Source organism: Mytilus trossulus, chromosome 8 (assembly GCF_036588685.1).
Source record: "Mytilus trossulus isolate FHL-02 chromosome 8, PNRI_Mtr1.1.1.hap1, whole genome shotgun sequence".
NCBI classification, from domain to species: domain Eukaryota; kingdom Metazoa; phylum Mollusca; class Bivalvia; order Mytilida; family Mytilidae; genus Mytilus; species Mytilus trossulus.
The window spans coordinates 67609650-67623286 of record NC_086380.1 but is presented as its reverse complement, the minus strand read 5'-3'; the positions used below and the strand labels follow the sequence as shown (position 1 = coordinate 67623286).

Here is a 13637-nt window from a genome sequence, read left to right as displayed (position 1 = left end):
AATATATGAATCAGGTTTTGAAAATGAATCTCCCGAAAAAGTAATTAAATCAGAAGAAAGGTCACTTGAATAAGTTAAACAATCACTTTTTTTTACGAAACTAAAATATTTTCCTTTATGCTGATTTTTTTAAAAAGGAGAAAAAAAGTACAATCACAGCTTTTTCCAACTCCGAGGAAAATTCAAATCGAAAAGTCCCTATCAAAATGATAAAACTCAAAGCTCAAACACATCAAACGAATATATAAGAACTGTCAATAACTGACTTGGTAAAGGCATTTTCTTATGTAGAAAATGGTGGATTGAACCTGGTTTAATAAAGCTTGCTAAACCTCTCTCTTGTATGACAGCCGCATTAAATTCAATTATATTGACAACGATGCGGTTACTCATTAAAAACTGTTTTTAACGGAACTGACCGAGGTTTGTCAATGGAAAATGTAGCTCCTTGAAATTGATATATCTCAAGACGAGAATTAAAATGCATAATGTGAAAACGTGCACAACCTGAGAGCAATAGATCACATGGATACTGATTAATTGTTACCTTGTTGCAGAACAGACGATGATGATCGATGATACAAAAGTGGAACTTATCATAAGTCAAAATCATTTGACAAGGCTATGAAAAATAAACGAGGAACATATAAAAAAACCAGTCTAATACCGGCGTCACACACCAGCGTATAGCTCCGACGTACGCCGGGCCTGGTAAAAATAATCATGTACGTTGCCAGTACGCAAGTTATTTTGGATGCATTGAACTTGTCAGTCAATACACAACGAGCTTTAAGCGTGTTTTCGGCGTACGATAAGCGTACGTAAGCGTTTATCGGACGTTCAAGTAACGTATGTTGGCGGATGTCTGGTGTTTGTCTAAAGTAGATGGAATGAACGCTACGAAGGTAAAACGTTCCTTGAACGTATTTCAGACGCGTCCCGGTCATATCTTTGGACGAAAATCCGTGCTTTCGGTGTGTCCAGGATGTTTAACTCTGTTATACTTCGTCCCTCTTTTAAATCAGATGAAAGTAGACGCATGCCATGTTAGAGGATATGGTATGATTGCATATAACAAGAGACAAAATGGCATCAATGTAAGTAACTATAGGTCACCATTAGGCCTTCAACAATGAGAAAACCTATACTGCATAGCAAGTTATAAAAGGTTCAAAATGACAATATGGGAATCAATTGAGGTACAGTTCGAATAGACCCATTTTTGTTAGCATACTGAAGTCTTAATGTTAAAACGTCTATCAAATTGTATTGTAAAGGCTGTATGACTATACACTGTAATTCAGCTACGTTCAGATTACTAATGGCATCACCATCAAATAAGATTTATATATATCGTAATACCAAATACGAAAAAAAATTATACCAAGGTTAACAATTATTTTAAAATTAATTTATAAATATTTCTTGCTTCTACTAAAAATATTATATGTTTAATTGCTTTGAAAGAATTACATATATCACGACTAGGTTAAATTACACACAAATCTTGGCGTATAAACATCGATTGTAACAGATTACAAAAGTTTTTGCTTTGTTCCTTTAAAACGAGTATAGCATACCAATTCATCAATTTGATACATCATGAATAAATATTTATATATGTTGCTTTCAAAAAACATATTCTACAGAATGACTAATTTGAAACATCATAAAGAAATGCCTCATTTGTTTGGTTTGAAATAAGTAGCTTGTTTTTTTTTCGACCAAAGAACAAAGCTTGTGGCTTGTTAAGACCATCTTTCTCTGACAGCAATACTCTATGCTTTGTTCCGTCTGGTGAAATGACAACGACATTGTGAGAAGCAAAACCCGATACGTAAACACGCCCGTCATTGTCGACTGTAATACCCATTGCACGCTTAAGAAATGCTGAAAGTTCTAATTTCCATTTTAGTTTCCCTTGAAGATCACAGCATGTTACAGAATCATCAATGTTTATATAATAAAAACGATCTGACCAATTTGGAATGCTGCTATATTTAGACAAGGCAGTGCTTACTAGCTGTGCGTTAGAGTCGTCATCTAAGTTTACAACGCATAAACCACGACCATATCCATTGTAGTACAATTTCCCATCTCTGTGAACTATTCCATAGATCCATGAACCGACTTTAACCGACTTTTCAGTTTTTCTAGTTTTCATATCGATTAACTTGATTGATTTATCCCGACCAGATGTAACAACAAGTTTTTGACTGTCCTCTATATAGTGTATATGAGATGTAAGCGATCCTGTCTGTAATGTAAAATCTAACGACCCGTCGGTTTTCATCATATTTATTTGGCCACCGTTGTTGGAAAAAATCATTCTGTCATCAGGTAGTAAGGAGCAATCAGTGATATCTGTTCCAATTGTTTTCACGGTTTGTTTTAAAGTGAGATTTATATCATCAATGGTAGCAACATGTGTGTTTGGAACCATTATCTGTGCTTCTTTGTTCTTTCTGCTTGTTAATGTTACATCACTTGACCTGGTATCTAATATAATGGTGCCCATCTTGTTCAGTGCGGTAGGTAGAGTTTCAAACGTGTGTTCTGTTTCAAAAGAAATGGTAACATGGTTCATATTGTCTTCTTTCAACATGGATTCTATAAATTGTACGTTTTTGGTTACATCTTGTTGGATGTGTTTCATAGCCAAGAATGTCTGGAGATCTGAGGCATGTTGTTTTATTTTATCTAAATTGGTATGGCATTCTATTATCTCCCTTTCTTTCTCTTGTATTGATGATATTACACAGCTAATTTTTTTGTTTTCTCTTTCCTCAGAGGCTAATAACTCTGTCATCAGACTTTCCTGTAGTTCATCCAGATGATTGTTAATCAATACTCGTATCTGCTGAATCTCACTTTCTATTTTTGTCTAGTTCTCCTGCAGACTTTTAATGTTGTTTTGTCGATCTATTTTTATTCTCTGTAAATTTTCTGAAAGTTCCGCAAGCATGTGTTCCATTTCCAAGAATGCGCTTGACGATTTAACATTTCGAATGACGTCATCAATAGCGTTTAACTCTTTGCAATCGTCATGAGTTTCAACAACACATCGTCTACAACATGGACAATCGTGTTTTTTACAAAATATAACGTACTTTTCATTGTGTTTTTGACAAGATTGAGTTATTTCCAATACATTGGAAGGAAGCTGCTGGTACTCGGATATTGGGACAATACTATGTTCTCTGGACCCCTTTGAAGCTGCATGATGCTCTTTACACTCGTCACAGAGTCCTTCGTCGCATTCAGAACACCAGACTACAGAGGGTTTGGTGATGTTGCGGTATTCGCACACTCCACATACAGTCAGTTTACTCGACATGCTACAAAACAGAAGAGACACAATAAATCTTAACCGTTACACTGATATGACTTGAAAGTTCACATATTAGATTACAAAAATATGTCAAGTTCTCACAACTGATAAGATTGTTTTATCTCGCAGTGAATTATAAATCATAAAAAAGTAACATTTTCCCAAGACCTCAACCTTCGTATTCATTTGACAAAATTTAACTTCTTAGCTAGAGATAGACCTTCATTAGACGAGTTTAATTATGAGCAGGAGAAGAATGTCGATTTACTGGCCGATCCACAAAATCAGGTGAAACAATAGACCTAAACATGGACTTGAAAGGACCTAAATTGACCTGAAGATATTCGATTCGAATTTATTAAAATTTCAATAACTTTTTTATTTCCTAATTGATTTTCTTCATATCAGACTTCGGTTCAAGGTTAAGATCAACATTTCATTAGTCATAAAATGTTTCAAATAAAAATCAAATGTTTATGCTTAAACGTGGATCTGAACGAAGACATGTAAATACATTAACTGACGGACATAAAATAATTATATCATTACCGTTGATTTTGGGAAATATTTAACGAGATTCGTCAATATCATATAATACAATATAATATAGAAAAACTTGAAAATAGTTAAAATTGATAGAAACCAAAAAAATAAAGTATTTGGGGAAAAGGGAGCGTAACCCTTATACTAGTCTAATAATAAAACTATTCACTATTTCATTTGAATCAAGAAAATGCGGACGGAAAACGAAAGTAGAATGAGAGAGTCAATAATTCACAATGATTCCCAATATTTTTTGTATTTTAACACTTTTCAATTGATTGAATATGTACAGCACAGACCAATTACATATCATTAGTGATAATGTTAGTGTTTAAAACGGTGTAATATTAGACATTAAACAAACCTGTCAAATCAGTAAACAAACAGTAAGGTAGCTAATTTGTCACGTGACCAATTTAGCAATTCGTCGTCAATAACTTAAAGTTTACTATCGCGGTTTATTTAAAAGCTAGTCCTTCGTCGTACTTTCTTTAGTTTGTCTTTTTATTTGTGGAACAAGGAATTGTTGCAAGTATTCCAAAACTCCAATACTTATATGTATGCTTCAAAAAATTAAAAAAAAAACAATAAAAAAATACTGACTCGCCAATACTAACTTAGCTATTAAATATAGTTTTAATGTTTCTATTGCTTAACAACCAGTATATGTATGTGATTTTACTAACAGTATTGCAGTAGAATATTTGTCAACTCATCTGATGAAGCAACAGTTATGTTTCGGAGTTTTCCTTATATAATATACCACCAAGCTTAATTAATAATCATTTGACAATCATTACAAAATAAAATTTCAACAGGCGCTTAGAGGATAAAAAAAAATCTTTATATATAAGATGTAGAAAAAAGGGGTCCATTCTTGCACTTAATTTATAAATGAGTCAGAATGTTTTCCCCATTTCAAGTGTAAATAGTTTTTAAAGGTACCAGGAATATAATTTAATACGCGCGCTTCGTTTACATAAGACTCATCAGTAACGCTCATATCAAAATAGTTATAAAGCCAAACAAGTACTACGTCGAAGGGCATTATATATCAAATACGGCTAAGGTCATCGATGCCTGGGATGAGAAAAATTGGAAAGTTGGAACAAATCACTTGTATTAAAGAGATAATCGTAACTGCAATTACGATTATCCCAATAATGCGACGGCAGATATAGTTAAAATCTTTACAGTATTTTTTCTCAAATGTAGCATGTTTTTGTCACTAGTTACTCAGCTGCAAGGTCTTTCTATGTTCTATGCCATTACATCATATTTGAATCGTAACAGTGCAAAGGAATTGTCTAAGTGCTTTGAAAATTGCCGTTGAAAAATTCGGGATGATACTTGTAACTCTATGGAATTTTTCTTGTTTGATAATCGTAATTCGATGGTATTGTGTGTATTAAAATGCAAATGTACAGTTAAATGATGACGTTAACGGAAAATAAAAACAAATGAAGAAACTTAAGGGTTGATATCTAAGACAAATTTACTTATATATCTCTCGATTTATTGGCGTTTTTCTACAAAACCGTGATTTCTTGTCCCAGCCACTTTTTTTTTAAAATGTGTTTGACCTTTACAAGTATTTTTTTGTGCATTCAGTACATTGAATTAGATCTAACGCCATATTCAACATCCATGCTCAATGTTTGCAAGAGATATAAAAATAAGGTTCTTACAAAAGAAATGATGTTTTAATAATGGCAGTTTAATTGTTAACAAAAAAAGAGCACATGAAATAGACACGAGTGAAATCGTATTTTTATTAATGTACACTTCGAAACGGTTCAAATCTCCTTCAGTATCTGGTTTTAAAATTATAAAACAAAATCAGTGTACAGCTTAGTACGTGTTTTAATGAATATAATCTTCTTGTTACTATTGAAATATAGAGATTGTGTAGAGAAAAAAAAACATGTAAATATGTCCACAACAAAACGGTCACCTACGAAACAAGTATTGTAAATCTTATTTTTGTCAATTCTATTCGTTCAAAACAAATAACAAGGGTTAATTTCATGTAATTTTCAGAATGTTATCAACATCGAAAAGGGTTGATGTCAACTACGAAACTTTTTGTCCACTACGATCGAAACGGTTTTGTCCACTACGACACTCATCAAAATGTCCACTACGGAACATAAGTTGTACGTTCATATGTGAAGCACTGTCTAATATTTATCGATAAACATGGTTCTCACATTCAGAAAAAAATGAGATCTTTCTAGTTTATAAAGTAAAACAAACTGGAATGTCTGTAGGAGACATTAAAATGCAATACGATGTTCGTTTAAAAGTAGTTTCGTAGGGGACAAATGTCCCCTACGAAACAGTTCATACATTATAAAAATGATATCATTTCAAAGAGTATTTAAGATAGCACTTTTAATTTACAAACAGGTCTACAATAGAGGTATTAAAAAAAACTCTAGAAATAAAATTTCGACAAGTTGATTTTTTTATTTTTTTAGTTATGAAATTCACACTTTTTATTGAAAAAATGCCCTCATAACAGAAAACAATATGCATAACCTTTTAATATATACATGTACCTGTTTAAGATATTGACAATGAAGCAGCTGTCGGTTCAGGTGTTGTGTTAAGTAGATTTTTTAATTGTTTTCAAAGTTTCAATGTTATATGCGCGTTTAAGGTGGGGTTTTTTGTGGAAGAAAATGGAGGGGGATTAGCAATAACCCATGTCCCAAAAGTGCAAAACTGTTGCTCTTAATTTCTCGTCAAACTGTCTCTGGCGAATACTAAAAGTCTTTTCTACATCATTATGGCATAAAGGGTATGGGGTATAATTGAACCAGCAGACGCTTCCCGGGGGGAAGAAACAGCACATATAGCCACCTGCATTAAATGATTTAAAACAATATTTACTATATTTACTATGTTTTTATTCAGGATAAATCAATGTTCTTTAACAGTCTCAGGGCCAGATGAAGGACGCCTCCGGTGCGGGAATTTCCCGCGACATTTAAGACGTGTTGGTGACCTTCTGCTGTTGTTTTTTTTTTATTGATCGGGTTGTTGTCTCTTGGATACATTCCCCATTTCCATTCTCAGTTTTAATAATCACAAATCTGATGTAGGATGACACATGCATTTCCCTGACAAGTATTGCCATATATCATAACTTCCTTTAAAATTGCCTCTTCGCTCATTCCAATATTTTGTGACATTCCTAGCTCTTGGGAGTTTTCTGTATGTTAACATAGTTCGTGTTTTTCCCATATCCAAATTTCTTGAAGCTTGTTCATCCTTCCAATTTTATGATATAAAAGTATGTAGCTGTTTTCATTAGAACCATTAATGAGTATATATGCACAAAAAGATATGTCATAAGATGGTGAAACATGATTAATTCATCACCATAATTTTATTATGTGCTATCAGATATACGTTTTTAGTGTCAATATCAATAAAACACTATCCAGTTACGGTTATCTTCTCATTTTTTAATACCATAATTACGATTATCTTTTTTGCGAGTTACGATTATCATCCCGAATTTTTGAACGGCAATGTTCAAAGCGCTTAGACAATTCCAGTGCATCGTTACGATTCAAATATGATGTAGTGGTATAGAACAACCTTGCAGCTGAGTAACTAGTGACAATGCATGCTATATTTGAGAAAAAATACCGTAAAGATTTTACCTATATATGCCGTCGCCATATTGGGATAATCGTAATTGCAGTTACGATTATCTCTTTAATACCAGTGACAAATGGTGAAATCGAATCAGAAGGAGCTGGCATTCAACTAGAAAATGAAATTTTGAACTCTACTGTATCTATTTCGAGTATGGTTTTACCACCTTCAATAAAAGTGGGAGACCAAAGGGAATTACATAAACTGTGGTATGAGTACACAAAACGCAAACACATTAGATACAATGCATTCCTTTTGATGTGAAATAGCAAAGTCAGCAGTTGCTGGTGGTCTGTTGATAGAAATAATCTCATCATAGATACCAGGACTAAATTTAGTATATACGCCAGACACGCGTTTCGTCTACAAAAGACTCATCAGTGACGCTCGAATCTAAAACAGTACAAGAAAATTGGTACCGTTAATTTATTACTACCACTGGGTCGATGCCTCTGCTGGTGGACTATTAGTCCCCGAGGGTATCACCAGCCCAGTAGCCAGTACTTCGGTACTGGCATGAAAATACGGATTTTTTTGTGTTATTAAAATTTGCTGTTATAAAATATTAGAAATTATTATAAATTAAGGAATGTATCTCCCTCATGCAAAGCTCTGATTCCTTTCATGGATTTGGCTATACTTTTTGGACCTTTTGGATTAAAGCTCTTCATCTTTTATATAAGCTTTGGATTTCAAATATTTTGGCCACAAGCATCACTGAAGAGACATATATTGTCGAAATGCGCATCTGGTGCAAGAAAATTGGTACCGTTAATTTATTACAAAGGCCAAATAAAGTACGAAGTTGAAGAGCATTGAGGACGAAAATTCCAAAAATGTTTGACAAATGCAGCTAAGGTAATCTATGCCTGAGGTAGAAAAGTCTTAGAAGAGAAAGGCGTGGAAACTCGCACCGAAATGGTTTCAACGTACTAGTTAAAGCAATGTTGTGAGGAAGATGCATGAAAATATGTCGACAGCATTTCATGCAATTATTGTATGACCGTTGAATTTAATTTATATACCTGCAACTTTAGCAAAGGTGATGCAGACGCAAAGGAAAAAGGCACAGTTCATGTCTGGATTGGCGGCATCTTTGTTTTGTTAAACTTATGAATGCACTTAAAGCAAGACACTAGTTTTTTAACACTTGTAAAATATTTTGAGATTGTTACTTCTAAACTAAAAGGATATTTGTATTTACAGTTACTCTTAGAATGTCGGTTTTTTTATATGGGTTTGTATGTTTTGCTTAATATGCATTATATACATATATAAATATAAACTAGTCTAAATCGAAAACTACGTTCAAACCCATGATTGCATTGGATAAAAACCGCAATTTTTATACGTTTGTATGTAAAACAAATTTCGTTGTAGAAGGGTCTAAAAACAGCACAAACAACATTTTCCAATAGACCAAAAAAGTGAAGAAAGTATATATTTAAACAAAACGCATTTGACTAACAGGTCGATCAACTGATGTTCTTTAACCCTGCTGACTGCCATTGGCGATTGCCAAATAAAATTGATCCCAAGATGTAACAAAATGGATCTATATATTAATTTAAACTAAACAGAAAAACATTTTTTTAACTTGTGGCCACGATGTTATGCCACAAACATACGGTGTCAATATTTATTTAGTACACCAGATCTGGATTTCGACAATAAATGTCTCTTCAGTGATGTTAGGGATCTAAACGATATTTGGAAGGTGTTTCAATCTAATTTTTGTCTGTTCTAAATTTAATATACTAAAATTCTTAAGGTAGACTGACAAAATAGCAAAACTCTTTATAGATTGCTATTTTTATAAATTTTTGCAAATAGAGGTATTAAAAAAAACTCTAGAAATAAAATTTCGACAAGTTGATTTTTTTATTTTTTTAGGTATGAAATTCACACTTTTTATTGAAAAAATGCCCTCATAACAGAAAACAATATGCATAACCTTTTAATATATACATGTACCTGTTTAAGATATTGACAATGAAGCAGCTGTCGGTTCAGGTGTTGTGTTAAGTAGATTTTTTAATTGTTTTCAAAGTTTCAATGTTATATGCGCGTTTAAGGTGGTTTTTTTTGTGGAAGAAAATGGAGGGGGATTAGCAATAACCCATGTCCCAAAAGTGCAAAACTGTTGCTCTTAATTTCTCGTCAAACTGTCTCTGGCGAATACTAAAAGTCTTTTCTACATCATTATGGCATAAAGGGTATGGGGTATAATTGAACCAGCAGACGCTTCCCGGGGGAAAGAAACAGCACATATAGCCACCTGCATTAAATGATTTAAAACAATATTTACTATATTTACTGTGTTTTTATTCAGGATAAATCAATGTTCTTTAACAGTCTCAGGGCCAGATGAAGGACGCCTCCGGTGCGGGAATTTCCCGCGACATTTAAGACGTGTTGGTGACCTTCTGCTGTTGTTTTTCTTTGATCGGGTTGTTGTCTCTTGGATACATTCCCCATTTCCATTCTCAGTTTTAATAATCACAAATCTGATGTAGGATGACACATGCATTTCCCTGAGAAGTTTTGCCATATATCATAACTTCCTTTAAAATTGCCTCTTCGCTCATTCCAATATTTTGTGAAATTCCTAGCTCTTGGGAGTTTTCTGTATGTTAACATACTTCGTGTTTTTCCCATATCCAAATTTCTTGAAGCTTGTTCATCCTTCCAATTTTATGATATAAAAGTATGTAGCTGTTTTCAATAGAACCATTAATGAGTATATATGCACAAAAAGATATGTCATAAGATGGTGAAACATGATTAATTCATCACCATAATTTTATTATGTGCTATCAGATATACGTTTTTAGTGTCAATATCAATAAAACACTATCCAGTTACGGTTATCTTCTCATTTTTTAATACCATAATTACGATTATCTTTTTTGCGAGTTACGATTATCATCCCGAATTTTTGAACGGCAATGTTCAAAGCGCTTAGACAATTCCAGTGCATCGTTACGATTCAAATATGATGTAGTGGTATAGAACAACCTTGCAGCTGAGTAACTAGTGACAATACATGCTATATTTGAGAAAAAATACCGTAAAGATTTTACCTATATATGCCGTCGCCATATTGGGATAATCGTAATTGCAGTTACGATTATCTCTTTAATACCAGTGACAAATGGTGAAATCGAATCAGAAGGAGCTGGCATTCAACTAGAAAATGAAATATTGAACTCTACTGTATCTATTTCGAGTATGGTTTTACCACCTTCAATAAAAGTGGGAGATCAAAGGGAATTACATAAACTGTGGTATGAGTACACAAAACGCAAACACATTAGATACAATGCATTCCTTTTGATGTGAAATAGCAAAGTCAGCAGTTGCTGGTGGTCTGTTGATAGAAATAATCTCATCATAGATACCAGGACTAAATTTAGTATATACGCCAGACACGCGTTTCGTCTACAAAAGACTCATCAGTGACGCTCGAATCTAAAACAGTACAAGAAAATTTGTACCGTTAATTTATTACTACCACTGGGTCGATGCCTCTGCTGGTGTACTATTAGTCTCCGAGGGTATCACCAGCCCAGTAGCCAGTACTTCGGTACTGGCATGAAAATACGGATTTTTTGTGTTATTAAAATTTGCTGTTATAAAATATTAGAAATTATTATAAATTAAGGAATGTATCTCCCTAATGCAAAGCTCTGATTCCTTTCATGGATTTGGCTATACTTTTTGGACCTTTTGGATTAAAGCTCTTCATCTTTTATATAAGCTTTGGATTTCAAATATTTTGGCCACGAGCATCACTGAAGAGACATATATTGCCGAAATGCGCATCTGGTGCAAGAAAATTGGTACCGTTAATTTATTACAAAGGCCAAATAAAGTACGAAGTTGAAGAGCATTGAGGACGAAAATTCCAAAAATGTTTGACAAATGCAGCTAAGGTAATCTATGCCTGAGGTAGAAAAGTCTTAGAAGAGAAAGGCGTGGAAACTCGCACCGAAATGGTTTCAACGTACTAGTTAAAGCAATGTTGTGAGGAAGATGCATGAAAATATGTCGACAGCATTTCATGCAATTATTGTATGACCGTTGAATTTAATTTATATACCTGCAACTTTAGCAAAGGTGATGCAGACGCAAAGGAAAAAGGCACAGTTCATGTCTGGATTGGCGGCATCTTTGTTTTGTTAAACTTATGAATGCACTTAAAGCAAGACACTAGTTTTTTAACACTTGTAAAATATTTTGAGATTGTTACTTCTAAACTAAAAGGATATTTGTATTTACAGTTACTCTTAGAATGTCGGTTTTTTTATATGGGTTTGTATGTTTTGCTTAATATGCATTATATACATATATAAATATAAACTAGTCTAAATCGAAAACTACGTTCAAACCCATGATTGCATTGGATAAAAACCGCAATTTTTATACGTTTGTATGTAAAACAAATTTCGTTGTAGAAGGGTCTAAAAACAGCACAAACAACATTTTCCAATAGACCAAAAAAGTGAAGAAAGTATATATTTAAACAAAACGCATTTGACTAACAGGTCGATCAACTGATGTTCTTTAACCCTGCTGACTGCCATTGGCGATTGCCAAATAAAATTGATCCCAAGATGTAACAAAATGGATCTATATATTAATTTAAACTAAACAGAAAAACATTTTTTTAACTTGTGGCCACGATGTTATGCCACAAACATACGGTGTCAATATTTATTTAGTACACCAGATCTGGATTTCGACAATAAATGTCTCTTCAGTGATGTTAGGGATCTAAACGATATTTGAAAGGTGTTTCAATCTAATTTTTGTCTGTTCTAAATTTAATATACTAAAATTCTTAAGGTAGACTGACAAAATAGCAAAACTCTAAGACTTTATAGATTGCTATTTTTACCGCAGCATTCTGATGTTATAATTGACGCCCAGTTCCAGCTTTCACCAAGGTTTGGGAACTACAGTTGCCAAATTTTTATTGTTGCTCTTATTTCTGTAATTTTAAAGTCCCAATTATTATTATCTAGTGTAGACTTTTTTGTTGTTTTGTTGATTGCACAAATGGATTCGATATGGGTTAAAGATGGGATAAATTGTCAATAAATGGTACCCAAGGTAAACTTATATCTGTTATTAAATCTGTGTATATTAATGCGTCTACTTGCGTTTAAAGTTTTTATTCTGATTACTTTAACAATGAGTTGGGCTTAATGCAGATAGAAGTGTTATCTCCCATCCTTTTTTTCTTTACTGCATATGTTAATGATTGAGAAATTGCTTTCTTTAATACAACTAGAACACACCCGTGATATCGCGAGTCCGTGACTGAATTTAAGTATATAACTATACGCAAGCCTTATTTTAGTATTAGTATTGACATCTGATAAAGTCATGCCGATTATAAGATACACAGTTTTCTCTGCTTTGAAATCTTTCTGTTTGAACCCGTCGAACTGGAACTTATCAATTATTGGTAATATCAATTATTTGAAAAACAAAAGGTCCTGGAATGGAGTATTTTCTCATCAACAGCATTTTCCTTTATTAGTTATCAATAAAGTTGAATTCTTTGATTCGCTGTTTTACGTCATGCCCGCTAACAAATTGAAAACTGTACCTATACGCCTTATTTTTAGTTCAGATTTTTAGTATTCGTATTGTTATCTTAGAAAGTCTTACTGATTAAAAGGTAACAATTTGACAATTAAGTATACCCTGTGATTATGACCCGTGTATATAGCATATTAATCATGAATACACCGTTTGGTGGTGCGCTTGTCCGATGCGGAACATACAGATAAGGTTATAGGTAACAGGTGAATATACTATTGATATCAGTATTGGACTCGACCCAGAACTTCCTAATTTTTCGCAATATTAATTACGTGGAAAACAAGAGCCTGGAGTGGTGTAATTTTTAATCTACACCTTTGTACTATATTAGTTATATATAAAGTTGAATTCTTTGATTCGTTGTTTTTACGTGATGACGGCTGACAAATTGGACCTCGTAATTTTAGTATTATAGATGTAGTAAATATTTTCATAGTTGAAAGAATTGAATATATTCCTACTCATGTATGCTAATGTAATG

At 33.2% G+C, this 13637-nt stretch overlaps 2 protein-coding genes across 2 annotated transcripts; both read right to left on the bottom strand.

The window, feature by feature from the left end:
- Nucleotides 1–1654: 1654 nt before the first annotated feature.
- Nucleotides 1655–2809, bottom strand: LOC134727898 (uncharacterized). The gene has a single exon (XM_063592295.1). The coding sequence runs from the start codon at nucleotides 2807–2809 to the stop codon at nucleotides 1655–1657; it is 1155 nt and encodes a 384-aa protein (XP_063448365.1).
- Nucleotides 2810–2884: 75 nt separating this feature from the next.
- Nucleotides 2885–3337, bottom strand: LOC134727897 (transcription intermediary factor 1-beta-like). Its single transcript, XM_063592294.1, has one exon. The coding sequence runs from the start codon at nucleotides 3335–3337 to the stop codon at nucleotides 2885–2887; it is 453 nt and encodes a 150-aa protein (XP_063448364.1).
- Nucleotides 3338–13637: the final 10300 nt, after the last annotated feature.

Bases quoted from the DNA above. Each gene is read 5' to 3' on its own strand.
- LOC134727898 (XM_063592295.1), bottom strand. From the start codon at position 2,809: ATGACAGAGTTATTAGCCTCTGAGGAAAGAGAAAACAAAAAAATTAGC.
- LOC134727897 (XM_063592294.1), bottom strand. From the start codon at position 3,337: ATGTCGAGTAAACTGACTGTATGTGGAGTGTGCGAATACCGCAACATC.